Raw genomic sequence first — 27668 nt, 5'->3', positions numbered from 1 at the left:
CATCCCCTCGCGGCCCCGCCACGCCAGCTCGTCTCCGCCTCTCCTCAAGGCCCCGCCCCACGCCGGCCCTCCTGGTCTCCGCCTCTCCTCTAGGCCCCGCCCCACGCCGGCTCGTCTCCGCCTCTCCTCGCGGCCCCGCCCCGCGCCGGCTCGTCTCCACCTCTCCTCTAGGCCCCGCCCCCACGGCCCGCCCCCCACGGCCCTGTCCCTCCCCTGTGCTCTGAAAGCCCAGTTTTCGCGCAGGAAGGAAAGCCTCCGCCGTGACGCCACTGCGGCTCTCCGCTTTTCCGCTCCCAAGTCGCAGGGCGGGAAGAAGAGAGTGGCCCCGGCAGCCACGAGGGCCGCCCCCTGGAGGGCCCGTGGCGCAGCCTCTAGGCTGAGGCAGGCTGGTGACTTCGGAGAGCCGCTGATGTCAGAAGCAGCTCCGGGTCGAGCTCTGCGGAGGACTTGAGAATGAGCCCGGGGACAGGGGCTGAGTCGGTCGAGCTGGCTGCAGTGTTCTGAGTCCGGACGACGCGATGCAGGCGCCTTGGATTCTGTACTTGTACAAGATAAACGCTGGAAAGAGCTTGAGGTGAGGAAACCCCCTCTCAGTCGTCAGTCTCGGTGAAGGCTCTCTGTTGCTCGCACCCACTCTCCTAAGCCTGTGCCGGGGGTCTGCCGGGGTGGGGAGGCTCGGTGCTCGCGGCTGTGAAACGTCGTGTGTTTGCACAAGTGGCAGAATACTTTGGGGAAGGAGTGGCTGCAGAACAGTGGTTCCGGTCGGGTGAAGCCCCAGGGAGGGAGGGTAGAGAAAATGTCCTTTATGAAGCTGTACTGCCCTTCCCATGGTGAAGAGCGAATGGAGCGTACTGTCATTTCTTCCAGAGGGCGAGATGAGACACAGGGAGCTCCATCTTTAAAGAAATTCTTGAGGATGCCATCTGGCAAAATCCGTCCCCCAGTCAGAAGTTTTTGAGAGACCAAGTATGTGTTCGACGTTGCATCCTGTTCTCAAAAGATGCAATTTGCTTATCAACTGACTGCTTGAAATTAGCCAATCCCATAATAATATGAGATCAGGGCCTGGTGGCGGTGCACACCTTTATTTCAGCTCCGGAGGCAGAGGCAGCCTGGTCTCTGTGAGTTTCCGGCCGGCCTGGTATACAAACTGAGTCTAGGACAGTCAGGGCTCTGTTACACAGAGAAACCCTGTCTCAAAACAAAACAAAACTAAAAGAATATATATATGAGGCCCGGTCTCTGACCTCTCAGAGTAAGACACAAGACCATTTTAGTGAGGAATAAAAACCCAGTAGCATAACCACTTGACACCATTTTGCAGAAGTAAAACTTTTGCCTTGCACCATTTTCTCATGACTCCCAAACCTGTTTCTAACAACAAGAATGTTTGGGGCATATGTGCAACTCAGCAAGGACATATATTGAGACTTTCTGGGCTAATGTTTAAGGAGGCTAAAAATTGCGGTTTTTATTCTTACGGCTCTCTGTAAATTGGGGTGCTGTGTGAGAGTGTCTAATCCTGACCTGTCTGCATGGCATAGCCACTCAGATGCAGTAAATACCAATTTAATCATAAGGTTCATCGTGATGTTAGTGTTATCTTTAAAGGTCATGAGAGAAATGGGAAAGAGCTCTGGAAACAGCAGGTTCTGCTTGTGGGTCCTTAGAAGAACGTTTGGAGTGGAAGGCCAGGTTTTGGGTCGCTGGACCAATGCTTGCCAAATGGTAGACCATCCCCTGGTCAGCAGGGGTGGTCTTCCTCTAGTTTCCCACTCCCTCTTTGACACTTACCCCATTCTCTTAGATAGTGTATCTTTTTAGATGTACTGGGGAGCATGAGTTCTGGTCACCAGGCCCGGAATGGAAATTCACTCATTAAGCCCCAGTAGTGTTTCGGCTCCTTGTCACCTTCGTGTACACAAACTTACTCCATACTCCAGGCAGAAGCGCCACTGGCCTGACGCAGGTGCACGTCAGAAGAATTGTGGTCCTGAGCAGCTCCTGACAGTTGTGGTGCCGGCGTCGTGATCGTGTTGAGCCGCCCCTTGGACGCCATGCACGGTTTCTTAGGGTTTGGGTTTGGGTTTTTTGTTTTGTTTTGTTTTGTTTTGTTTTGTTTTCACATTTAGGCCTATTTTATTCTCAGCTTACAATTTTTTTTCAAAAGCAAGTAGATCTATCTAATAGCAAAATCAGGAGAAATGCTGTAAGTATTTGAGTTTGGCTCTAATTCTAAAGTCCAGCTGCCATATTCTGACTGACTGACTCCCGTATTCTTGAGCAGGAGGGAGGAAGGGAGGCAAATTGGAAGAGTCTATGTTTGTGAATGGAAAGACTAGGTTCTTCTGTATTCTGAAGGAAGCCGGAAGCTGGGTGCCTATAACTAGTTGCAGACGCGGAGAGGAGAGAGGGGGATGTGGAGTCTTGCTTCTTCCTCGGGGTGGCAGGTTGAACAGGTAACGTGCATCTAGCCACAGAGGCATCGTGCAGTCGCTTGCGAATCTTGAGTGCAGGACTGGCCCCTCAATGGTGGGCTTCCCCCAGAGCGGAGATAGGGTGAGAACTCCAAGGTGGCCGTCTTCAAAACACTCTTTGTACCAAGAATGACCTTGAATTTGTGCTTCTCCTGCTTCGAGCCCCCAATGCTTGTAGTATAGGCCTGTACCTCCCCAGTTGTTTACGTGTCTTGTTTGTTTGTTTGATGAAACATGTATTTATTTATTTGGTGTGGGTATGTGTGCCATGGCACTTGTGTGAAGGTCAGAGGACAGTTTTTCTAAGTTGGCTCATTGTTTGCACCTTTCCCCACTAAACCATGCTGCTGACCCCACACCTCATTTTTAGTGTGTGCTGTGGATCAAACTCAAATCTTCCTTTGTACTAGGCCAGCCCTGTGCCAACCGCACTGAGGCCCAGCCAGTGCCTAGCCTTAGCCTTGACGTTTTCAGATCATCATGGTCTATTCATAAGCACCTCGCTCTTTCCACAGAAAGCATCATTTGGAATTACTTTTTTTTTTCATACAGCTCCAATCATTATTCAAGAATTTGGTTGTTTTTCAAAAGTAAACATGGAACTTGATGAATGAAGTCGCTGCTCTTCGGAGTTTGTTGGTTTGGTTCGGGTTAGCCACAACTGTTTTTATTTGTTTTAACTTTTTATTGATTTTTTTGTGAATATCACAGCATGCACTCCAACCCCACTCATCTCCCCATCCGTTTATGTCTGCCTTTTGCTCTTGCAACCTTCCCATAAAATAAGACAGAATTACAAAAAATAAAGTTACGTCCTGAAAGCTGCACGTGTCACACAGTGTACTCTTTTGTCTGCACATCTTTGCTTACAAATGTTCATTGCATGCGTCACTGGTCTGGCTCCAGGCCTCTGGTTTCTGCTACACTGGACCCTCACTGGGGCTCCTCTCACATCCTGTTGTTGGCCAGTGCCATAGAGATCCTGCAGCTTTGGATCTGCAGGACTGGCCATTTCACAGGCTCCAGAAGATCATAGATGGGTAGATGCTGGGGTGAGCCAACATAAAGCCCTGGACCTGGCGGTGGCAGAGTTGGTGAGCCCACCAGCTCTCCTGGGCCTGCACCACACGGTAAATCTCCAACACCTCCGCAGCCAGCTCACTGAACGCCGGCTCGGGGCAGGGCAGCTCTGCTGTGCTTCCCAGGTGAGGGGCAGGGCCAGCTTAGCACAGTGCCTCGTGCCAGCCCAGACCCAGGACATCTGCCTCTCCTTCGGTGGGAACACGGGCCTGGGACACTAACACAGACCCAGACGTGTTCCCCTCCCCCCGCAGCAGCCTGGGCATGGATGTCCCCGGGGCCACGGGTGGCAGCGCAGGCCACTCAGATATTGACGTGGTCTCCTGTGGCAGCCCAGACCACAGACGTCTTCTTGGCCTTTGTGGTAACTCAGGCCACAAACATTGACACCGACCCCAGCTGCTGCAGGACGATGGACCCAGATATAGCCCTTGGCAGCCTGGCCAGGTCTCACCATGGCCTCCTCATGTCTGCCTGTCCCTCCCCACCATCAAGTGTCCAGTTCCGCCTTTCTCCACAGTGTACAAACCCCTCAGCTTCACCTTCTCTTCCATCTCTTTACCATATACTCCATCTTTCCTAGCTCTCCGTCACATAGTTCTTCACTGTAGTGCCTGCAGCAGGTGCTTGGGTGTCTTCTTCCAGCCTCTAAGGGCTGGCTAGCCAGGGGGGAGGCAACTGTTCTTATTTTCAATAAGTTTTATAAAACCATATCTTTAGGGCTGGAGAAATGGCTCAGAGGTTAAGAGCACTGGCTGTTCTTCCAAAGGTCCTGAGTTCAATTCCCGGCAACCACATGGTGGCTCCATAATGTTATCTGGTGACCTCTTCTGATAATAAACAAATAAAAAAAAATTTTAAAAAAACCATATCTTTAAGCCATAGACAATATTAACACTAACTTAAACAGTAAGATCTAAATATAACAGAAAATCAGAAGTTGGGATTAGAGTTCAATAGTAGCCTTCCTCACCAGCAAGTGTAAAGCCATAGGTTCTATCCCTAGCACCTCCAAAAAGAGGAAATATCAACGAGAACAGCTCTTCAAACGTGGTGGCTGAGAAAAATGTGTAATGAGATCTGGTGCCCTCTTGTGGTGTTCAGGTGTACATGCAGGCAGAACAGTGTATACATAATAAAATAAATAAATCTTAAAAAAAAAAAAAAAAAAAAAAAAAGACCAGCGAGGGAGGAAAGCTGGCCATATGACTAAGTCTGGCCAAAGAAATGTGAGCTGAAGCTTCTAGGAGAGCTTCCTGTAGAGGCTTCCCCCTTACTCAGTGGGATGTGGGCATGATTCTAGCATCCACTTGACAGTATCAGGTGACCGAAGATAATGACCTGCTAGGTTTTTATAGGATGGAAATAAGCTGTTACTTTTAACTCCCGAGCCGTGTTCAGCCAAACCTTATCCCGGTCTAGTCAGGATCTGACACTATTTTTAAGTCACAGTTCCGTGTGTTCATGTTTACAGTTCCCACTGCTCAGTCTGCAGATAGTAGGGTTCTGACAATGAATTCACGGCTCTGCACAGGAGAACTCTGGAGTGCAGCTAGATTAGTCCTCGTGACCAAAAGTAACTTAAGGAAGGAGTTTTTCTGTATCTGCAGTTCCAGAGGGAGAATCAGTAATGGTGGGGGGCATGGTGGCCAGATCAGAAAACAAATGACATTTCAAGGACAACGTAAAGCAAGGAGTGAACTGGAAGTGAGGTAAAGCTAATTGGTCAAGGCTGTGAACTCTCTAAGCCCATCCCCAGTGACATATTTCCTCTAGTCCCCACCTCATGAAGGGTCCACAATCCCCAAACTGCACCAACAGCCAGGAACAAAGTTCAGATTCATGAGCCATTGGGGGAGGGGCACATTTCTTATTCAGGCCACAATATTCCACTCACTGGCCTCAAGAGGCTCATAGCATTTCATCCAACTTTTATAGTCCCAATAGCCTTTGACGCCTCCATGTTGTATAAAAGTCCAAAATCCCTTCTGAGACTAAAGGCAATCTCTTAAATATGCATTCCTGTAAAGTGAAAAAGCAAATTGTATACTGTAGAAGAGAATATTCATTTCCCTTCCATAGGCTATCGGGGGTGTAGCAGGGAAATAATGAACCAAATAGGTCCAAAGTGCAGGAGGCAAACACTAAATCCTGCAGCTCCGTGTCTGCTGTCTTGAACTTTAGTTACAAAGGATGTAGATGGCTCTGCTCCTCCAGCAATGCCGTCCGTGACATTCATCTTCAGCCTGGGCTGGTTGTACTCCCCATATGCAGCTCTCTCTGGAAGATAGTTCATGTTTCCAGCACCTTCAGCATCTCGGGGTCCCCACTGCCACCTGGGCTTCACTTTCACTTTCATGCAATCACCTCCTCAATCCCCCTGCATTCGCAAGGTCTCCTGGGGGATTCACATGTCAATGCCTGGCTTTAGTCACTCTGAAACCTTGGAGCAAAAGTCCTTACAAAATTATACCAATGAGTTAAAAAATAACCTTATTTGAGAATAGCAAAGCCTTAAGTTGAGTAGATTCAGTCTACCTTTTGTCTTATTATTCCTATGAAATAGCCCTGTATTCCCTTTCCTTTCTTTTCAACCACTTTTCTCCTCATCTGAGAAAGAGAAAAGAAAAGAGAAATCCCTAAGTCTAACTTTTTTTTCTCTGAATGAGACCATTAATAACTTATAACCATCTCCCAATGGCAATAAACATTCATAGCCCAAGAAAATAACCAAAAACCTACCCAACCGCCATCAAGGGAAATGGGATGTTGATATCATGGATTTCTTCTAGCCGATTTTTGGGACAAAACAATCCTATTTGACCCAAAGGAAATTGGGAAAAATGGTTAAGCAAGCTAGCAATAACATTTGTGGTCCAGTCTCTAAATGTTGAGAAATTCCAAGCTTAATAAAAGTCCTGTTTGGAGCAATTTGAAATGCTGGACCAGTTGAGATTAGTAGCTTTCTTCAAAGCTCTCTTGGAAGCAGGCTTTCATTAGAAACAGCAACTGAAGCAGCTGAGGCTGGAACAAGTAGAGTGCTGGACCATGCAGGATGCTGGAACAGATGTGTCAGCATCTCAGCATGCTGGGAGGATGAGTCCTGTCAGGTTTGATCCAGCATCGCTGGTGTCCAGTTCTTAAGTTCTGCAAACAAATAATTTCTCTCACAGTATTATACAGTTCTCAAATTATAAATGTATGAGATGTGCAGGATGCACAGATGAGTTAAGGATGGCTCTCTGCTTGTTGTATGAGCAGAAGAAAGACCTCTGTAAACATTCATGCCATATGAAAGGATGGCATGTTTATGTCATGGCGATTCTGTAGCCAACAAGAAGTATTGGCCATGCGTGGACATATTCATGTCTCAGTCAGTTTCAGAGCTGTTCCCATGTAGCAGGATCAGCAATACAAGTTACCATTATAATTGAACATACAATTATTATCATGTTGAATTCAAGACAAGGTTGAATGGACCTAAATATCCTCTCTGGGCTCTTGGGCACCTGTTATATTACACCAAGCTGTTACCTGTTTCCCAAGAGAAGGCCTCCCTGTGCCTTGAGCAACAGAAAGCCATGTTTTAAGTAAACTTTATATAAACTCCTATTTAATGTAGAGTTTAAGCATATCCTAGGCATTGTGTACCTGTTAGAGGTTTTGACCTGGGTTTTTATATATGCTGCAGCTATTTTTGTCCTTTCCCCCCTTCTATATGGAATGGACGTTTATGCCTTTATAGCCAAACTTTATATAAACTCCTGCTTACTTTTAAAGTTTAATTGTAGCTGGATTTTTTTTTAAGATTTATTTATTTTATGTATATGAGTGTTGTATCTGTAGTTACATCTGCCGAGAGAGGGAATCAATTCACATTATACATGGTTGTGAGCCACCATGTAGTTGCTGGGAATTGAACTCATGACCTTTGAAAGAGCAAACAGGGCTCTTAATTGCTGAGCCATCTCTCCAGCCCTGTACCTCGCCTTTTACATCTGTTGTGGCTATTCTTGGCTTGCCTCTCTTTTGAAATGCAGTGGGTAGTTATGCCTTTTAAACATATGAATGTTAATTTTTGAGTTTTTAGGACTTAGCGAGGCTGGTGTGTACTTGGCCATCTGTAAGCCATCTTGGCCATCTTTTTTGCATCAGGTATGACTGACATTTGTCATCTGTGAAAATGTCTCACATTTGAAAGGATAAGCCAGCTGCCAAAGCAGTGTGACACCTTAATTTAGTCAGTATTTAAAGGTTTTTTTGATGTGGGAGGCATGCAGTTTGCATGTTTGTCTCCCAGCCTAATTTCAGGTTCTTACATTGACCAACAGAACCTATCTCTTAAGCCAAAATGCCCTTCGGCGCCAGTTCTCCTGTGGAAGTGCCACTCTCTGAGGAGACTGGCTGGCCTTTTTAGAGCAGTGTGACATAATTTCTCCTTACATAAACCTAAAATTTATGTGAATCCGACTTCTAGATCAGTAAGGACATAACATCTATTATTAAGAAAAAAAAACTTACATAGAAACCTTAAGGAAAAGTTTGTCATTTTGAATCATCGACTGTCTTTGCAAGCAGCTAATTAGCTTAGCAGGGGTTCCAGCCCTGGCTGTTATTTTGTAAATTAAGTTAGTAGAGAACTCAGAGATCTGCCTGTCTCTGTCTCCTTTGTGTTGGGATTAAAGGCACGTGCCTTCACCATCTTGTTCAAATATTTTATTTCAAATCCATTATCATGTAACTAAGCCCTTAAATGAAAATCAAGCAAAGAAATAACATTTTAGTTTGGGGCCAATTGTGCCAATGTAGGCTATAACAAGCAAAGCCCAGTTCACCATTTTTTGGAACTTAGTTGATGCTGAAGCCCCGAAGGAGCTGACAAGCATCTTGCAGCCAGGGGGCTTGGAATTCCAGCCGCTATCAATCTGGTTTCTATCAGGAAGAGTGCCCTTTCTATAGTCTGAAGCTTAGCATTCCATCCTTCGGCTTTCTTCCCATGTACGCCTAGAACTTTCTTAGAGAAGGCATGGAGAAGAGCCTCACCCACCCTCACTCTCTCCCTAACTTCAGTTTCCTCTTTTTCTACTTTTCCACTACATAACTTTTCAAACTCACCAACTAGCCACACGTTGCGACTCTGGAGCCCCCTGCTCCCTGCAGCACTCCTGCCCCTCCCTGGCTGCTTCCGGGATCGGTTCTGCCCTGTCCAGTGTCCCCTTCCTAGTGAGGCACGTTCCTTCCCAGTGCCTCTTGCCCATGCTAGCCAGATGTTCTCCCCTGCGCTGCAGGACCAGCCCAGCCTCTTGCCATCTTCTCTGTTACTGTTACTGGAAACCTTTTGAAGACTGCGCACAGCTAGGCTCACACGTGGAGCTCCTTCATCAAATACTGGGACACACTGTAGCCCTGGTCATGACCAAAATTGGAACCCTTCATTAAAAATCTGAGTCTCGGGGCTGGGGATGTGGCTCAGTGGCAAAGAGTTTCCCCAGAATGTCCAGGACCCTGGGCCTGATCCCAGCACTGCAAGAGAAAATAAGCTAAGCCTTAGAGTTGGGTCATGGCCCATTGCAATTCCAGCTCCAAAGGCTGAGATGTGTTGAAGAGTTCTGGGCCAGCCTGAGTTACAAAGCTCAGGTAATAAAAACCAGACTAGGCTATGCATCAAGCCCCTGTCTCAAAACAAAATAAAATGTAGGCCTCTGTTCCATGGGGATTTTCATCATGTCCTGGGACTCCTTCAGGGCTAAGAGAGCCGGTCCTGGAGCTGCAGGGAGTCTGGCCACCAGGGGGCGCTGTATCCTTCCTAATCCAGTGCCTGTTTCAGCCCTGAGGCGGTGAGGTCGATCCAAAACTGCATGAGCCTCACAAGCAGACCAACAAAGCCCAAAACCTGAGCCCAGGGGGTCCTGCAGAGACAGAGGCACCAGCCAAGGACCATGCACGGAGAGGACCTAGACCCCTTACTCAGGTGTAGCCGATTGGCAGCTCAGTCTCCATGTGTGGCCCGAGTAAGGGGAACAGGGGCTGCCTCTATCATGAACTGCTCTTTGATCACTTGCCCCTTGTGATGTGGCCTTGCCAGGGTACGAAGGAAGAGGATCCAGGCAGTCCTGATGAGACCTAACAAGCTATGGTCAGATGGCAGAGAAGGAGACCTCCCCCTTTCAGTGCACTAGGGGAAGAAGATGGGGGGAAGAGGGAGGGAGGATGGGACATGGGGGAGATGAGGGAAGGGGATTCAATCAGGATATGTAATGAATATATTTTTAAAAGAATTAAAAATAAATAAAACAGCAGGAGAGAGCACACACAAGCCTTCCTGTGGAACAAGAAAGTGACCCGAAGCCCTTTCCCATTTGCTGGAAGACGGCCAGCAGCCATCAGACTGCCAGTTCTCTTTTGTCCATTTGAGTTTCACTTCCTTATCTGTCCATCAGCTAGGAGCAGGCCCTGTGGGCAGGATGGAGGAGTCCTCCATCTCAAGGGGCAAAAAAGGCACACAATGTCAGAGAGAAAGGTGCTGTGAGTACGCCAGGCGGGTTAGGGGACAGGGTGTGGTGCAGGGGTGCCGTCGGGGACAGCTGTTTGGGATTCTTTTAGCTTATTTTATTATTTGAGTTGTGTAAGCGTTTCTCTGCTTGCATATCTGTGCACCTGGAATGCATGGAGGCCAGAAGAGGGTGTCTGAGATGCCCGGGGACTGGAGCTGCCGATGGCCGTGAACCACCATGGTTGCTGGGACTCAAACCCGGGGCCTTTGAAGGAGCAGCCGGCGCGCTTACCCGCTCGAGGTGCTGCGTAGATGGATGGGGTGCCAGGAAAGGACCCAGGAGGAGGCAGTATTCAAACAGGAAAAAAAAATTTTAAGAGGCTATTAGGTATCTAGAAAAAAAAGAGTGTTTTGAGCAAAAGGAATTGCAGGATGCGAAGGAGCCCTGAGGCAAGAATATGCCTGGAGGTGTGGAGAGGAGGCCAGGGTGGCCTGAGAGGAAGGCGTGAGCCGCCAAAGGACGCTGACCCGGTTTCCTTTCTTTTCTCTTTCCCATTATTAGAGATTCAGACCTAGCATCTTGCCCTTATTTTATTTATTTATTTATTTATTTAGCTAATTTTGAAACAAGGTCTCACTAAATTTCCCCAAGCTGGCCTTGAACTTGTAACCCTCCACCTCAGCTCCCCTAGCAGCTAGTATTACACAGACCTGTGCTGACCCAGTTTCATAGTCTTGCGTAGGTCTCAAGGATTTTAGTTTTATTTTAAGTCTAGTGTGAGCCCACTGGAATGCTAAAAGATGAGGTGTGATCTTCACTTTAAGAATATCACATAGCGGACAGGATGAGGACTGGAGGAGGCAGGGTGAGAGCAGGCTGGTCAGCCAGCAGGCCTTAGTGGGAATAGCAGCAGCGATGAGCTGTGGAAACATTTTAAAGGTGGAATTTTAGAATTTGGGAGACGACAGAGAGAAAAGGCACACACCTTCATAGGTTCTGCTGAACCAGCTGGGTGATTGATGTCATTGCCTAAGGCCAGGAAGAAATGAGAAGGAAGCACAGATTTGGATTGGGATGTATGTTCTGAGGTCTCTTCCTAGCACACATCCAGACAAGGTATTAATTATTGAAGTCTGCAAGTCTTGAGGGAGGAGCATGGGTTGGCCATCTTTGGTATTGTTGAACGTCAAAGGAAAGTATGGGCTCTTTTTAAAAGTAATTTATTTATTTATTATACACTGTTCTGCCTGCATGTACGCCTGCACGCCAGAAGAGGGCACCAGATATCATTATAGATGGTTGTGAGCACCATGTGGGTGCTGGGAATTGAACTCAGGATCCCTAGGAAGAGCAGCCAGTGCTCTTAACCTCTGAGCCATCTCTTCAGCCCAAGAATGGTCTCTTAAGGTATGAGTATAGTCCAGACAGGAGGCACGTGAGGAGCCGTGGAGGAAAGGAAGCCTTGAATCTAGAGAGAAAGGTGATTTTAGATGAAGAAGCTGCTTGGTGATGTGACCTCAGCCCTAGGACTGGGGGTGGGGTAGAGGCTCGAAGATCTTGGATCCATGCAAGTTCGAGGCCAGCCAGTCTACACAGGGAGACCTTGTCTTATGTGTGTGGGTGTTTTCCCGGCATGTAAATATGTACACTATGTGTGTGCCTGGTACTTGGAAAGGTCAAAAGAGGGCATTGGATCTTAAAAACAGCAACAACAAAAGAAGAAAAAGAGGAGGAGGAAGAAGAGAAAGGTTAAAAAAAGTGATCAGCCTGGCCTTGACCAGCATTCCTTGGCAGACAGGATGAAACCTGAAGGCTGTGAAGGCTGCAGCTGGCTTGACAGAGGTCACAGGAGACCTCCGGAAAGCTACTGACAAGGGATAGAAGAGGAACGAAACAGACAGAAGGATAGCAGACAGCTCAAGAGGATTCTTTTTCCTTTTCTTTTCTCCTCTTTGAGACGGTGTTCTCTGTAGCCCTGGCTGTCCTGGAACTGTCTTTGTAGATCAGGCTGGCCTCGAACCCACAGAGATATGCCTGAAGAGGATTTCTTCAAAAATGACAAACTCCCACAGGAGTGTGAGTAGCTAGGATAATGGCCGGGAGGAGGGGCGTGATGTTAGCAGGGTTTTGGGGAAGAAGAGATGCGATGATGGTAGGAGCTGGTGCCGGGAGGCTGCGCGCCTCAGGGCTCACCTCCCTTAGAGCGCAGCTTCCCCTGCTCCCGTCCTAGCTGCCTTGGCTGAAGCTGAGGGTGAGGAAGGGGTTTCGGGGACAGCCCTGCCTGGCGCGTGGGGGCGGTGGGATACAGGCCATCCGGTGTCCTGCGAACCTGTGTTTGGTTTTGGTGTTGGGGATTGACCCAAGGACCTCTGGCGAGCTCAGCAGGCGCTCTACCCCTGAGCTACATTCCGAACCGCTGGAAACCTGGCTCGAAACTGGCCTGCCTCGCCTCTCCAGTGCCAGGGATTTAGAAAATCTGAAATCGCTGATGGTGTCAGCCATACTGACCTCTACAGCATCCCCAGCAGAAGGGAGAGCAAGGTGAGCCTGGCGTTTCAAAAGGTGCTTCTCCTGCTCTCGGCCAGCAGGAGGTGCCAGGCGCTTGGGCGAGAGCCTGTAGCTGGGAGCTGGCTAGGTAGCTACCCAGCTCGGGAGGGCAAGTGCCCGACCTCGCCTTCCCTCCACCGGACACTCGGGGCTCCTGGACTGGGCGGGACCGCCCACCGACCCCCGGGTGTCCACTCGCGTGGCCTGGGGAGGGCGTGGCCTGGGACTCCGCCCCCTTCCGCGGCCTCAAATCGCGCAGCGGCCGCGGAGGCGGGGTCAGAGCGCAGCGGCGGATCCCAGCGCGGCTCCCGGAGGCCGCCGAGCAGCGGCCCGGCCGGGCACTCAGGTACCGGCGGCCACGGGGGGGGTCCGGGGCTGCGCCCTACGGGGTCCCGCGGCCTCCGGAGGTGCCGGGGAGGGCGCGGGCCGTCTCGGTCCGCGCCAGATCCCCTCGGCTGGCTCCGGCCACAGCCTCCGCCCCCGCCTTCCTGCGGCGAAGTAGGACTAGTTGGCGCCTGCGCCACCGTGTGCGGTGGGGACGCGGCCAAGCGCAGGGCTGGGGCGGGAGACTAGGGGAAACAGAGTCACGTTGGTATGGGAGCACCGTGCGTGGGTGGCACCACTTTCTCTGGCTTCCAGAAAGGATCTCCTCCCGGGCCACGCGTCAGGGACATTGCCCCGGTCTCTCTCCACAGAGCCTTTCCCCCAGGGGACCCGCCCTGGCTGCCAGCGTCCTCGACCTGTCCCCAAATAGCTAGGACTCGCTCCGTCGGCCTCCTTCCCCACCCCTCCCCCTCATCTCCCGAGCCCCTAAAGTGCTCCCTCCGCAGGCTCTACACAGTGTCAGCTTACACGCCTTATATAGTCCGAGCAGGCTCCAGCGGCGGCCTGCCTGCCTGCCTGCCGGGACCTGGGGAAGGGGGGGAGCTGGCCCCAGACTCACCCCGCTGCCCTCCCGAGATTCCAGGTTAGCTTGGGCGGAGTAGTGCCAATTAACCCCGCCACCAACCCCTGGAAGAGAAAAGAAGTTGAGCTTGCTGAAGACTGTCCTCACCCTCCCAGCGGCAGGGGCAGGGTGGGAGCTGACTTGCCTGTTGTCTGTAAGAGGTCTGCCTGCCAGGAACCCAGCCAAGCCCGACAAGATACCTGCCTCCCAGTGCCTGTGTGTGCTGAGCGTCTGCCCGTGCCTTCTTGGTACCTGGCCAACGCTAGTGACCAGATCTGGACCTGCCTGCCAGTTTGCAGTGCTTCTCACTCTCTCTTCTTCCCTCACAGGAACAGACACCATGGATTCCTTCAAGGTAGTGCTGGAGGGGCCAGCCCCTTGGGGCTTCCGGCTACAAGGGGGCAAGGACTTCAATGTGCCCCTCTCCATCTCTCGGGTGAGCCTAGATGAGGGCATGGACTCCCCACAGGTCCTCGGGTGCTCAGGTTTCCAGCATATGATGGGAGAAAGCAGCAAGAGCAGTCCGGGGCGAAGGGGACAGGCATGTCCAGGCCCACATGGACACCTGTTGCAAGGACTCCCAGCCAGGTGGCTAGTGGGAGAGGAGCCCCAGCTTTCCTTCTCTGACTTGGTACCAAGCCCCCGCGGCCATCTGTGAGTGCTGGGGAGGAGCACCATACTGAGCCGGGTCCCAGGCAGTGTCTAACTTTAATTTCATCGCAATCCAAGGACTGGCAGTGCCATCCTGTTTCTCCAAGGAACAACTTGGAGGGATGGAGGAGCTCATTCAGCAAGCCCACAGCAGGGCAAGGGTTTGAGTGGGGGCACAACACGGCTTGTACTGTCTGTGAATTTAAGGAAGGGGATCTCTTCCCACGCTGTGTGGACCTGAGTCTCATCAGGCCGGCTATAGTGACCTTTGACCCCAAGCAGGGGTGTAGTAAGGTTGGCCTATAGGATTCCGGATCCCATTCCTCAGTCTGCCCTTGTGGGGGTGGAGCTGGGAGCTGACTCCTCCCTGTGACAGGGGGATTGCCTTATAAGCCCAAGAATGCAACCCCAGCTGGAATGGCCAGCAGGGGCTAGTAACAGAACCCAGAAGGGTTGGCCTAGGTCTGGGCCCCGCAGCCCCACTGGTGGGCCTCTCATCAGTCATTTGTGTCAGTAGGACTCAAAGCAAACTTTGGGCCCAGAACGGGTGAGGCCAGCTCTCTAGCTTGGTATGGCTGAATGGCCTGGGGGTCAAAAGGGGCAGGGACTTCCTGCCCTGATATCCAGCTGCCTGGAGAGGCCCACCCAACCACTGACTAGACAGGCAGCTGTTGGCAGGAAGCCCAGGGCAAGCCCAGCCCAAAGGGGCCTGAGAATTTCCAGGCCCTGCTCAGCCTGAGAGGGGTCTCTGTGGGAGCCGGACGTGGTGGCCATGGCGGCCAGGCATGCAGGCTGTGTTCTTCCCAGGATCCCTCTCTGGAGTTGCCTTGGAATCTGATCCAACCAGCAGGATGACTAAGGGCTGTGGACCCTTCCCCCACACGTACAGCCTACATTTTCTTCCTCCTTGCTGGGAAAAGGGCTGGCCAGTGTAGTGCAGGCCCTGGATTCTTCATTGGTAATGATGGCCTCCCAGATGCTGCCTGTTGGGGGCACCCTGGTCCCTGGGCTCCCTTGTCAGCAGCCTTAACGTGTGGGTGGGGCCCCCAGCTGAGCCCTGCCCTGGAGCTGGGCCCTGATGGGTGGGGTGGTCTTTTCTAAATTGGGCCAGCCCACTATCCCTCCCCTGACCCCAGAGTAGAGGGAGGAAGGAGGGGCTAGGGCTGGCTATGGGCCCGGGCCTGGAAGATGAGGTAATGTCTGGGATTTGGGGGTTGGGCTGCTCAGTGGAGCTTCCAAGCTGACTCACCCACATCACAGCACTGTCCAGCCCCCTGGCTTTTCCCCTCCTTAATCTCACTAGCTAGCTCTCCTGAAGGGCCGTCCCCCTGCTGCTGCTTTCTTCAGCTCTGACCACTGTCCTAGTCACACTCTTCTGCCCTCCTCACCCCCTAAAGTCCCAGCTCTCCTCTCCTTTTCAGGGAGCCTGTTGCCCCCCTCAGGAGACCCCCGCCTTGGTCTCACCCCACAGCTCGCAGGAAGCAGCCTCTTTAGAGAGGAGTGGCTAACCCAGGTTTCCCTCTGTTGACTCACCCTGACTGTGATCGTGCCACTTCCCCTGCAGTGTCACTTCCCCTTACAAGGGATTGATCCGGAGTGAGGTAAAGGTGAGAGGGCCGTGAGGACCCCACGCTTAGCCAAAGAACGCCCCTTTTCAGAACTGTCAGTCCTGCTCAGCATGCCTGAGCGTTGGCATTATAGATGTGCCGTGCCTGGCACTCCAGAGCCTGGGTGTTTTTATCTTCCAAGTCTGTTTTATCTATTTATTTATGGTTTCTTTGTTTGTTTGTTTGTTTGATTCAGTACATAGACCAGGCTGGCCTCAAACTCCAAAAAATCTGCCTGCCTCCGCCTCCTGAGTGCCGGGTAGATGCCACCACATCTGGCTCTGCCAGAGTCTTTATGGGTGCCTTGAGCCCTCCCTCGTGGCCTCACGCTTAGCATAGGTGCGCTGCTGAGGCGCAGCCTCCCAGCCGAGACCAGACCCTGGCTGCACCGCTTGCCGGCTGGCTGCCTTGAGGTGTTTGGCTAGTTTTTCTGAGTGTGAACAGTGTCTCCCCAGACTCCGCTGCAGGCACGTCAGAAGATGCGCTGTGAATACTAGGTGTTCTGGGGGTGGCTCTTCTCTGCGTGTGTTAGCAGGTGAAGAAAGGGCTCTGACTCAGCAGCTCTCTCCTCTGCTCACCTCCCCTTCAGGCACAGAATAGAGCTGGAGTCCAGCCTCCCTCTGCCCTAGAGTTGGCAGTCACTGCATCAGGCCCTTCTGTCCCTGGAGCCTCTCGCCCTCTGCTGCTTCAGCGCACACTGCACTAGCTCACCTGAGGGGCCCCTGGGGCCTTGGACATCGCGCACCCCGCTTTTCCTGTTGCCTGTGAAGTGTAAATTAAGCCTGCTGTGTGCAGTGCAGGCCCCTGCCAGATGGTTGAGCGGCGCTGTGGCTTCTGACCTGTGCAAAGCCACAGTGTCCCCAGTCCTTTTGGCTTTGAGTTGGGAATTTCTGCTTTTTGTGGCAAATGGAGAGACGTGGTAGGCCTGGTGGAATGGTGGCCACCAGCGCTGGCTGATTTCTGCTAAGTGGTGAGCCTTGTTCACCGAGAACAAGGGGGAAAGCACAAGCAATGGGAGTGAGAGTCCATTTGAGAAGGCATCCATGCCTGGGAAGGAACCAGGGCGTGGCCAGTCCTCAGACACGAGGTGGGACACCTCCAGGGTCTAGGTGACCGTTATCCGCCTTTGTAGGCCACTCTCAGCAGCACAGGAAGGTAGCTGTCTGTGGAGGCTCATGTCGTATATAGAGGAGGCCCGCACAGACCTTAAATCGCAGTAAGTGTGGTCTCCAGCCCGAAGGTGGCCGTTTGCCAACAGTGACTGGACTGTGAGGGAGCCTCGAAGAGGCGAACAAGCAAATGACAGAATAAGCCAGCGGGGGGTAAATCGCGCAGCCTGGGTGTGCGCCCATGCCTGTCCTTCCTCTCCACAGCTCACTCCCGGAGGCAAAGCTGCACAGGCCGGTGTGGCTGTGGGCGACTGGGTACTGAGCATCGATGGGGAGAACGCAGGGAGCCTCACACACATTGAGGCCCAGAACAAGATCCGCGCCTGCGGCGAGCGCCTCAGCCTGGGTCTCAGCAGGTATGGGTGCTGACGGCGCGGAACGGGTGAGGGCAGCCTCCTGTCTGCCCCACCTGCCATCACTGCTTTCTCTTCTCCAGGGCCCAGCCTGCTCAGAGCAAACCACAGAAGGTAAGTAGGATGGGAGATTCCTGGGCTGAGGAAGGGAGAGCCGAGGGAGGATGCCAGCATGGGCGGGGTCTGGGAGCTGAGAGTGGAGCTGGGAGCTGCCGCACGGTCTGGGCGCCACGCGTGCCTGTCTGTCTGTCTGCTTCTTCCCACAAGCCTGAGCTGTGTGCGCGCCTACCGGCCCTTGGTCTCCCTCGACCCAGAGCGGTTGACTTCATCACTTCCCAATGGGCCCCCTGAAGCCACAGTTACCCTCACCTCATCCTCCAGCCAGTCACTGTTCCCAGTGGTGGTGACTCCGCCCACCCCCACCCTACCCCCTGCCCGGCTCTGTCTCCGCCCAGGCCCTGGCCCCTCCCGCCGACCCCCCGAGGTACACTTTTGCACCAAGCGCCTCCCTCAACAAGACGGCCCGGCCCTTTGGGGCACCCCTACCTAACGACAGCATCCCGCAGCAGAATGGGTACGTCAGCCCCGGCCCACTCGCTCCCCCCTGTTGTCCACACTGCCTGGTCCTTTCACAAGCACACACCAGCTGCCCGCTACTGCTCAGTCTGTGCTGTGCCCAGCCCCTTAACCGTGTGGCAGCAATCCCTGGCAGCTGGGCGGGGCTGCGGGCACAGAGCTCCACTTAAGGCCAGTGCTCTTCTCAGGCTCCGCCCTCCCGGGGAGCCTTGGGTTGGGGTGTAGTGTTGGGGCAGCTAGAGTCTCACACTGATTGCTACCTCGCCTCCCTCTCCACTGCTCTGATTTCCCCACCTTTCTTCTGTGTCTGTCCCTTTATTTGTCTGTCTGTTTCCTTCACAGGTGCAGACCCCTGACAAGTCAGTGAGCCCTCTCTTCCTGTCACTCTTTTCCTCCTTTTGGCACTCTGGGTGGTAGCCCCTCCCTATCCTAGCTGCCCTCCTGCCGTCTCTCATTTACCTACCTCCCCACCTACCCAGCAGCGCCCTTTGCTCACCCTCCTCCCCCTCCCCCTCTCTCAGCTGTCACCATAACCCATGCACATCACATCCCGGGAGGGGCTGCCCCTGGTGCCCACAGAGCCAGAGGTCCTGAGCCACACCCTTCCCACAGACAGTTGCTCAGACCGCCGGTCCCCGATGCCAGCAAGCAGCGGCTGATGGAGAATACCGAGGACTGGCGGCCACGGCCGGGGACGGGCCAGTCCCGCTCCTTCCGCATCCTTGCTCACCTCACGGGCACAGAGTTCAGTAAGTGCCGGCCTAGGTCAGGGCGGACGCTCCTGGCCTCGGCCCAGGGCTGACTTTACCAGGACTCAAGGCTGGGGTGACCCTTGTCTCTCTTGGTCACTGCCTGCCTCTGTCCTCTCAGTGCAAGACCCGGATGAGGAGTGCATGAAGAAGTCGAGGTAAAAAGCTTGGGCACCAGCCCCTCCCCAGCCTCCCACTCTCTCCTTTCCAGCCACCTCCCACATCTGCTCCTGGCCCTGCCAGAGCTCACTTCTCTCCCTTCCTGCTTTCCTTCCCTCCATCCTCCCTTCTACCTCTCCTGCCTTTCACTTCCTCCTCCTCTCTCTCTGCCCCTCAGGGAAAAGTATGTCCTGGAGCTACAGAGCCCACGCTATACACGTCTCCGGGACTGGCACCACCAGCGCTCTGCCCACATGCTCAACGTGCAGCCATAGCTTGGCCCTTTCCAGCCTGCTGCCCTCTGCTTTCCTTGCTCTGTCACACTCCCTTCCAGGGCATCCCCCGGTGCCTCCAGCTCTTGCCTACCTCTCTCATGCCCCTGGCCTGAACCTCCCTGCCTGGTCCTGGCAGCCCGCCTGGCACAGGGCCTGGCTCCGTCTGACACTGCCTTCCTTCTTGGCCCTCTGGTACTCCAGTCTGCCAGGTCTGTCCTGCCTTGAGCATGAAAATAAACGTTCTCAGCTCTGCTTCCTTTGCCTCTGTCTTCCATCTTTTGGTTCTGGTTATGTTTCGGGTACGGGGTGATAAACAGTTTAGGCTTGGTTTGAGTCCTGTAATCTGCTTCTCGGTGGGAGGGAGTACCTAGCAAAGCTGGCTGGGCCTTGCCCGTGGTTCTCCTGGATAGAGGGGGACGGAAAGCCTGCCCTAGGAGCAATAGTGCCCCCTGCCTCCATACTACACAGCAGAGCAGATAGCTGTAACCTACTTAGGGAAAGGACCCTCCCTCCCCTCCCCAGAGGGACCCGAGTCCATCCCAGCAGCTCTCATGCACTCGAGCTTCGCCCATTGGGCCAGCACAGCTGAAGCTAGGGGGTAGGACCATGCCCAGAGCCTCAGCCAGGCAGGGCCTTGAATGGCAGATCTTGCAGCCAGGTGTCCAGGACAGAAGCCCCAGCCCCAGCCTCAGCTATACCCCAGGAACCCTGGCCTGGTAAGACAGTGGGCTTGGGTCTGAAGAAGGGTGGGCAGCCTCCAGGGACATAGGGGTGGTGGGCTTCTGTAGGCTACCCTGGGCGCTACCCTCCGCGCTTTGGGCTCCCTGAGCACCCCCCGGATCTCCCTTCCTTGGCTCTCAGGCCCCACCACCCCCAGCCCCACCAGCCGCCCACCCTGGGCTGTGGACCCTGCGTTTGCTGAGCGCTATGCCCCAGACAAAACCAGCACAGTGCTGACCCGGCACAGCCAGCCGGCCACACCCACGCCCCTGCAGAATCGCACCTCCATAGTACAGGCCGCAGCTGGAGGGGGCACAGGAGGGAACAGCAACAATGGCAAGACTCCCGTATGCCACCAGTGCCACAAGATCATCAGGTGAGTGCCTCCTGCCCCGCAGCCTGGCCCCACCTCAGCTGCTACTGAGAGCAGGAAGGGTTTGCTTGAAGCAGGAAGGGATCTAGCCTGCTAGCCTGGATCCTCAGATCTTTTTAATTTTTTTTTTTTAATATAGGTCTTTAGCCTGGATGTGTATCTCAGCACCAGTGCATGCTGGTGCCCACAGAAGCCAGGAAAGGGTGTTGGCTTCTCCTGGGATTGGATAGAGTTAAACATGGCTGTGAGCCTTAATGTGGATGCTGGGAATCAGACCTGGGCCCTGTAGAAGAGCAGCCGGTGCTCGCTCTCAGCTGCTGAGCCGTCTCTGCAGCCCCCGCTCTTGGGTTCTTAATCCTGTACTTCCCGCCATACCCACAGCAGTCTAGAGCAGTGGAAGCAGGAAGGTGCCAGCAGCACCCTGGAGCTGTGTCTGTCGCTTTGCCACTCTTTGAATAGAGGGGCCTCCCTCTCCGCAGCTTCCTCCTCACACTCAGTCTCTGCTAAGCCTCTGCTATCTGCTATCAGAGGCGCCTCCCTCCGTACACTGCTCCCTGGAACCCAGCCAAGCCACACAGCCCGTCAGAGTCAGATTCTAGAACCTTCCTAGTTGTTGGCCCTGACCCTGGCCTGCTCTCAGGCAGATTTGTAGAACATCCTCTCCTTTTGACACCCCTGTTTACTCCAGAACCTACAGACCCCTCCTCAGGCCAAATGGAGCAGGCGCGCACAACACGGCCTTAATCTTCCCACTGGGCAGGAGTCTCCCAAGGGTGTCTGGGTAGACTCACGCCATCAGCTCCCACCCAAACCAGGGCACCCAAACTGCCTCCATCATCAAGAGAATATACAAGGGTCCCCTCAGCATGTGGCCCATCTTACTGTGGCCTTGGAGAAGCCGCTCTTGTCATCCTCCTGGAGCCCCAAACCGCATACACTGTGTTCGCTGTCCTTGCAGGGGCCGCTACCTGGTAGCCCTGGGCCACGCGTACCATCCTGAGGAGTTCGTGTGCGGCCAGTGTGGAAAGGTCCTGGAGGAGGGCGGCTTCTTCGAGGAGAAGGGGGCTATCTTCTGCCCTTCCTGCTACGATGTGCGCTATGCACCCAGCTGCGCCAAGTGCAAGAAGAAGATCGCCGGAGTGAGTGGGGCTGGCGGGAAGGCAGAAGGGCGTGTTCAGCCGAGTTCCGCAGCTGGCCCTGGGGTCTGACGGGAGTCACCAGGGCGCTGGCAGCCTGGCAGCCGAGGGTACAGCTCAGTGGTGCCTGCATTTCATGCCCAAGGCCCTGGTTCTGTTCACTGCACAAACAGCCTCGGCAGATATGGTGGCGTTGGCTTTTAATTCCAGCACACGGAGAGCAGAGGCGGGAGGCTCGGGAGTAGCAGGCCAGCCTGGGGTACACTGAGAGTGCCTGAAGAAAGCAAAGAAACAGAAACAGGCTGGAGAGATGGCTCAGGGGTGAAGAGCACTGGCTGCTCTTACCCAGGACCCGGGTTTAATTCCCAGCACCCACGTGACAGCTCACAGCTGTAACACCAGGTCTAGGGAAGCTCACACCAGTGCACATAAATATAATTAAATAAGTTTTTAAAAAGATAAAAGCATGTCTAAAAAAAGACACTCTAACCAGGCAGGGCACTCTTTGTTTCTGTTTCTGTTTGGGATGGTGGATTCTCTGGTTAGCCCTGGCTGTCCTGGAACTTGCTCTCTAGGCAGGCTGGCCTTGAATTCACAGAGATCCTCCTCCCAAGTGCTGGGATTATAACCACGTGCCACCACTGCCCCTCTAGCCAGGATATTTTTCTTTTTCTTTTTTTTTTTTTTTTCCCTATGACAGGGTTTCTCTGTGTAGCCTTGGCTGTCCTTGATTCACTTTGTAGACCAGACTGCCAAGCTAGCAGAGATTAACTTGCGTCTGCCTCTCCAAGTGCTGGGATCACGCACTGCTCCTGGCTAAGACTAAACTCTTACTCAAAAAAGGCTTAAGCAAAAGAAGTGAATCGGGGCCGGCAACTGAAGTGCTGACTCAGCAAGGCCTTGCCATCATGGTCTCCTGAGTTTGCCTCTGTTTTTACCTTTGTTGGCTTCATTCATTCCCAGCATGCGTTTTTCTGGAAAATGGCAATATGAGTGCCACGGTCCCTGCAAGCTTCCATGTCCCCTGGTTAGCACCATACTATAGAAAACACCTCAGGCCCACTTGATGCCTGGAGAGGCCCCAGGGTGGTGCTCATGGGCTTAGCTTGAGTCACATGACCGTCTCCAGAAAGTTCCATGTGTCAGATTGGAGGGCACTGGGGTGTGCCCTCCCCTGTAACTGTCAGGGGGTAAATCTCCATCCAGTTAAACACAGACAGGTGGCTATGAGCTCTGTCTGAGCTCTGTCTGTCATCCCTCCGCGACCAAGGGATGAGTGGTGGCCTCCAAAGAAAGCAGGACGCGTTACCCAGAGAAGGGACTCGGTCAGAGAGAGCCACTCCAGCAGCTGGTGCTCTCCTGCAGAACCAGAAGAGACCATCACAGCCGTTGAATCAGGCTTGTTCAGTCCCGACAAAAGAACAACTGAGCTAGCATGGTACTCTGGGGTGTCTGAAGTCATAGCATGCTTGGTAGATGGCTGCTGAGGCCCAGGCAGGAGAGGGAAGAGGCAAAGAGCATTCCTTACATGGTTAGAGTGTGCTGCGTATCATGCCCAGGGCCTCCCGTTTTCATCTGAACCCAAAAGCCACAAACTGGCTTCCGTTATTGGCTAGAGCTGCTGTACGTCCACCACGGGCCACATGGGAAGCAGGAGACCCTAATGTGCTTGTCACCCTAGCTGGCCATGTGGGGTTGTTCCCAGGGCCCCGTAGATCCTGGTGCTCAAGTTTCTTCCACAGTGGCCTCATATTGACATGTAACCTGTGCTTATCCTCCTCCACACTCAGTCCATCCCCAGGTCACTTACAGGCCCTAGGAACATGTAAATAGCTGTTGCACTGTATTGCTTACAGAGTGATGGCAAGGGCAAGAAGGCTCCATCTGTTCAGCACAGGCACAAGTCCTTTCTGAGTATTGTTGATTCATCTTTGAGCAAAGCCGCAGATGCTGGGCCCGAGGGTTCTGAGAGCCACTTGTGCTTTTGCTCTCCAGCCAAGGTTGCAGCTGCTGGTTCAAGTGAAGGGTGTGTAAAAAGCCATGAGCAGCCAGGCCAGTGTCAGGGCTTCTAGGGTCCAAAGCTGAGCCCCTGGAAGGTGACCTGACAGTACTCCTGGGTGGCAGAAGCAGGAAAGTACAGCATTGGCTGCAAACCGTGCTCTTCCCTCAGAGGCTGAACCCAGCGAGCTTTCCCTGCATACATACTCCAAAGCTGGGCTTGAGGCTTCCTCTGTGTGTGCAGCAAGACTTCACACCTGCCAGGCGGGTGTAGCCTTGACCCGAGGGGACCCTGCTTCCAAGCACTCACTGCGGGAGCTGCAGTGTCACAGGCTGGGGTGAAGAATGGAGGGGCTGGGAGAACACAGTGGAAGAAACAGAAGCCATCAGCAGGGTTAGGAGTACAGCTGGGCCCAGGGCTGCTTCCGTCCTGCTAACTGGGGCTCTCTGGATACAGAGGCTGCTGGGTGTGGCCAGAGAGTCCACAATATGACACTCTGGTTAGGAAGAAGCAGAGAATTCTTTGTTTGTCTTTCCAGACAGACTTCCACTGTGTAGCCTTGGCTGTTCTGGACTTGCTCTGTAGGCCAGGCCTCTTGAATTCACAGAGATCCACCTGTCTCTGCACCGTGAATGCTGGGAGTGAAGGTGTGTGCCACCACTTCGGTGACCCAGCTCAACTTTTCAGCTGTGTATGCACACATACACGAATGCAAGTGCCTGTGGGATCCGAATGACTGTGTCAGCTCCCTTGGAGCTGGAGACAGGCTACCTACAGTGGGGCTGGAAACTGAACTCTGGTCTCCTTCAAAAGACTGCATCCGTCTCTCCAGTCCTAGGAGTACCCTTTTATTGTATTCTGTTCATTCATTTATTAATTCTTGCTGAGCCAGGGTTTCTCTGTGTGTCCCAGGCGGGCCTACCACTGCCTCCTGGTGCAGGGATCGGGGATCAAGGGTGTGCGCCACCATTGCCCCGCCCAGGAACACATTTTTTATGCCCTCTCTTCCCATCAGGCCAGGCCTCCCACAGCTCACTCACTACACCCTCATCTTTTGTCCTGTCTTGCTTCCGTGGGTGTGGACTCTCTGAGCCTAGAGCAGGTCTGTTTGATGTAAGCACCGTGTAGAAGGCGGTCAGTAAACACTTGAACAGGTGCACAGATGTGGCCTTAAGAGGGAGGCAAACACAAGTGGGAATTCCCTCGGAGTGGTTTCTGTCAACAGCAGCACTCAAGAGAGGTGTGAGAAGCCAGTGCCAGGGCACGCCTGTGATCCCAGCACTCAGGGAGACAGAGGCAGGTGGATCTCTGAGTTCAAGCCAGCCTGCTCTACAGAGTGAGTCCAGCACAGCCAAGGCTGCTTCTGTTGGGGTCCGGGGTGGGGAGGAAGTGGAGCTACAGCCAGGATTATCCAGAGTTAAGATGTGCCCCAAAGTTCCCTCTGCCATGGCTACACTCGTATTTCTGCACCAGTAAGCGCCCTTTACAATCTGGGCTAGGTCAGCTCTGCCGTGGTGCTTGCCTAGCATACATGAGGTCCTAGGTTTTTGTCGCAGACACCAAGAAAAGCAAAAGGTTCTAGCCTGGGTCTCTAGCCATTCGAGTGAAGCCATCAGAACCACTCTGCAGCCGAGCAAGGGATCACAAGTGGCTCCACTTGGACCCATCCCAGGCAGCCCTTACAAGAACCTGGGTTCCTGACTGCGAACTTGGGCTGTTGACAGCCCAGCAAGACTGGGTCAGGGTACTCAGTTCCCAAGATAGGTAGCCATGCTTTACAGAAAGGGCGCTGCTGCCAGGTACCCCTCCGCAGCCCCTGGCCCTGCTGGGCTCAGCAGTTCCCAGCCAGTCTGTCCCTGCCCGGACCCATCCTTCCCCCAGTGGAGATAGGCTTGCTGCTGGCGGACGCAGTGGGTCAGGCACCACTGGACCCAATCCATCAGTGGGTAGTTGATGCTTCATGTCTGCCACAGGGGGTGGGGGATGGAGAAGAAACTGACAGTGAACAGCAGACACATCCTCTTGGGCCCTCTGGGGAAAGTGACAGTTCCAAAGGTGGGAGCTATCTGGCAGGATAGCTGGGGTGTAGCTCCAGCATGGGTGTGTTTGTTGTGGCGGGATCAGCAGAGAGTGAGGGGAGGGAACGGAGCCGCTGGTCCTGCACGGGCCTTGGCTTCTCTTAAAGACAGGATCTTGGGCTGCAGAGATGCCCAGTGGATAAGAACACTGACCACTCTTCCAGAGGACCCAGGTTCAATTCCCAGCAACCACATGGCAGCTTACAACTGTCTGTAACTCCCATTCCAGGAGATCTGATACCCTCACATAAACATATATCCAGTCAAACACCAATGTACATAAAATAAAAATAAATAAATTAAAACAAAATAGACAGGATCTTAATAAGTTACGTAGGCCAAGTTTGAACTCTGTACACAGCAGGCCCTTTGCGTCTCTCCCGGCCGATGTGTCTTGAAGGTGGACCCTTTGGTACTTGCATGGTGGCACACGCCTGAAAACTCACACTCAGAAGTGGTTCAAAGCCAGCCAGGGCCACATAAGGCTACCTCAAAAAAATAGAAAAGAGAGAAAGAAAAAGGAGGTGGATTTGGCCTAAACAGATGGAGTGACTGACTGTGGGAGGAGCAGGGTTGGGCTAGAAAGTCTGGGAGCTGTTTGAAATATGCAAATCTGAGACCTAATGCACAGGGACCCTGGGAGCGGGACTGCGCATACGGATGCCTACAGCAGCAGGGGCTGGGGGTCCCTGTCAGCCTCCCGTGTTCCCAGGACGGCCAAGCCTGACAGGCACCATGACCCTTCCAGGAGATCATGCATGCCCTCAAGATGACCTGGCATGTGCACTGTTTCACTTGTGCTGCCTGCAAAACGCCCATTCGCAACCGAGCGTTCTATATGGAGGAAGGGGCGCCCTACTGCGAGCGAGGTACGTGGAGGCTGAGGAAGCAAGGAGGGCCTGGGTGGGGTCAGTGTGAGTACAGGAGGGCCTGGGTGGGGTCAGTGTGAGTACAGGAGGGCCTGGGTGAGCAGCTGTGAATACAGGAGGGCCTGGGTGGGCAGGTGTGAGTACAGGAGGGCCTGGGTGAGCAGGTGTGAGTACAGGAGGGCCTGGGTGGGCAGTGTGAGTATAGGAGGGCCTGGGTAGGTTGCCTGTGACCACAGGAAGGGCTGGGTGAGCCCGTGTGAGTACAGGCCCTGCTTTCTGCCCCCCCTCCCCCTCCCCCTCCCCACTCCCAGACTATGAGAAGATGTTTGGCACAAAGTGCCGAGGCTGTGACTTCAAGATTGATGCTGGTGACCGCTTCCTGGAAGCGCTGGGCTTCAGCTGGCACGACACGTGCTTTGTTTGCGCAGTAAGCAACTCCCTCCCCACCCCAGCGCCCTCTGCTCCTCACCAGCGGGCACCCATCTCCTGCCTGAGGGAGGAAGGAGAGCTTGGGAAAGGGCTCTCCCATCCTCCCCAGCCTCACGTGACCGGATCTTCACTGTCCCCAGATATGCCAAATCAACCTGGAGGGAAAGACCTTCTACTCCAAGAAGGACAAGCCCCTTTGCAAGAGCCACGCCTTCTCCCACGTCTGAGTGCCTCCCGGTGCTGCTGCCGCCCCACCGCCTCACCCGAAGGGTGAAAACCTTGAGTGATCACCCTTAACATTTCTGGGTAGGGCTGGCAGTAGTCCCAGCTCCACTCCTGTCGGATCCTGGGTTCCCCGAATCCTGTCTGACCCTCTTCACAGTCCCCCTTCCCACACCCCCGCCACCACCGTCACTCACAGGTGCTGGCCATACTAGGCCTGGTTCACTCCCGTGCCACAATAAACTTGTATCTAGCTGTGTGCCGTGTGCCAGCCCGCTCTGCGTCTGGAATGGTGAGACTTGAGGCAGAAGGAGGATGGGGTTTAAGAGGTTCTTGGAGCTGAGCCTCTCGGCGGTCCTCCCGAGGATACGCAGCTGCGTGATCACTTGGAGGGGTGCCGTGTGGACCCCGAGCTGGGCCTGGTGCCCACAGAGGTGAAGGCGTTGGGGTTGGATGTGCAGAGGCGGGGGACACGGACCGCAGTGACTGCAGCTGAGAGCACACACCAGCTGCCTCCCGCCATCCACACGCTGGAGAACTAAGACAGAGTCGGGCTGGAGAAGGGAGCTCAGGGGCGGGGCTCCGGCCCTGCAGGGCGTCTGTTACGGTCCTGAGGCTCAGCAGGTACATGGAGGTGCCCGGGAGAGGCGGTGTTGGGACGGGGGCCGAGGACAAGGCCGGGGACAGTGTTGCAAGGTGTCTGGTGTGCGCCAGAGCAGTTTGCTCATCACGGGATCTTCCCGCCCGCCTTGCAGCTGC

At 53.7% G+C, this 27668-nt stretch overlaps 1 protein-coding gene across 7 annotated transcripts; it reads left to right on the top strand.

Moving 5' to 3' along the window:
• Nucleotides 1-216: 216 nt before the first annotated feature.
• Nucleotides 217-27168, top strand: Pdlim7 (PDZ and LIM domain 7). 7 transcript variants are annotated; one of them, XM_060372889.1, is made up of 14 exons: nt 217-574; nt 13874-13980; nt 17176-17327; nt 17408-17438; nt 17780-17898; nt 18243-18263; nt 18513-18649; nt 18771-18807; nt 19738-19799; nt 19945-20179; nt 21135-21315; nt 26138-26258; nt 26570-26685; nt 26828-27168. In XM_060372889.1, the coding sequence occupies exons 2-14, from the start codon at nt 13885-13887 to the stop codon at nt 26912-26914; spliced, it is 1395 nt and encodes a 464-aa protein (XP_060228872.1). In that variant the 5' UTR covers nt 217-574; nt 13874-13884; the 3' UTR covers nt 26915-27168. The 7 variants fall into 7 exon arrangements, with proteins under 7 accessions (XP_060228872.1, XP_060228874.1, XP_021494784.1 ...); XM_060372891.1 differs by lacking the exon at nt 217-574 and adding an exon at nt 12701-12944; XM_021639109.2 differs by lacking the exons at nt 217-574; nt 17780-17898 and adding an exon at nt 12704-12944 and having other exon boundaries at nt 18243-18259.
• Nucleotides 27169-27668: the final 500 nt, after the last annotated feature.

Source organism: Meriones unguiculatus, chromosome 19 (assembly GCF_030254825.1).
Source record: "Meriones unguiculatus strain TT.TT164.6M chromosome 19, Bangor_MerUng_6.1, whole genome shotgun sequence".
Taxonomy (NCBI): domain Eukaryota; kingdom Metazoa; phylum Chordata; class Mammalia; order Rodentia; family Muridae; genus Meriones; species Meriones unguiculatus.
Note: the sequence above shows the minus strand (reverse complement) of the source record. Positions and strands in the feature narration are given on the sequence as shown.

Coding starts and splice junctions, on each gene's coding strand:
- Pdlim7 (XM_060372889.1), top strand. CDS start 13,885: ATGGATTCCTTCAAGGTAGTGCTGGAGGGGCCAGCCCCTTGGGGCTTC. Junction 18,808..19,737: donor GAGTGCATGAAGAAGTCGAG/GTAAAAAGCTTG, acceptor CAGATCTTGCAG/CCAGGTGTCCAGGACAGAAG. Junction 19,800..19,944: donor ACCCCAGGAACCCTGGCCTG/GTAAGACAGTGG, acceptor CTTGGCTCTCAG/GCCCCACCACCCCCAGCCCC.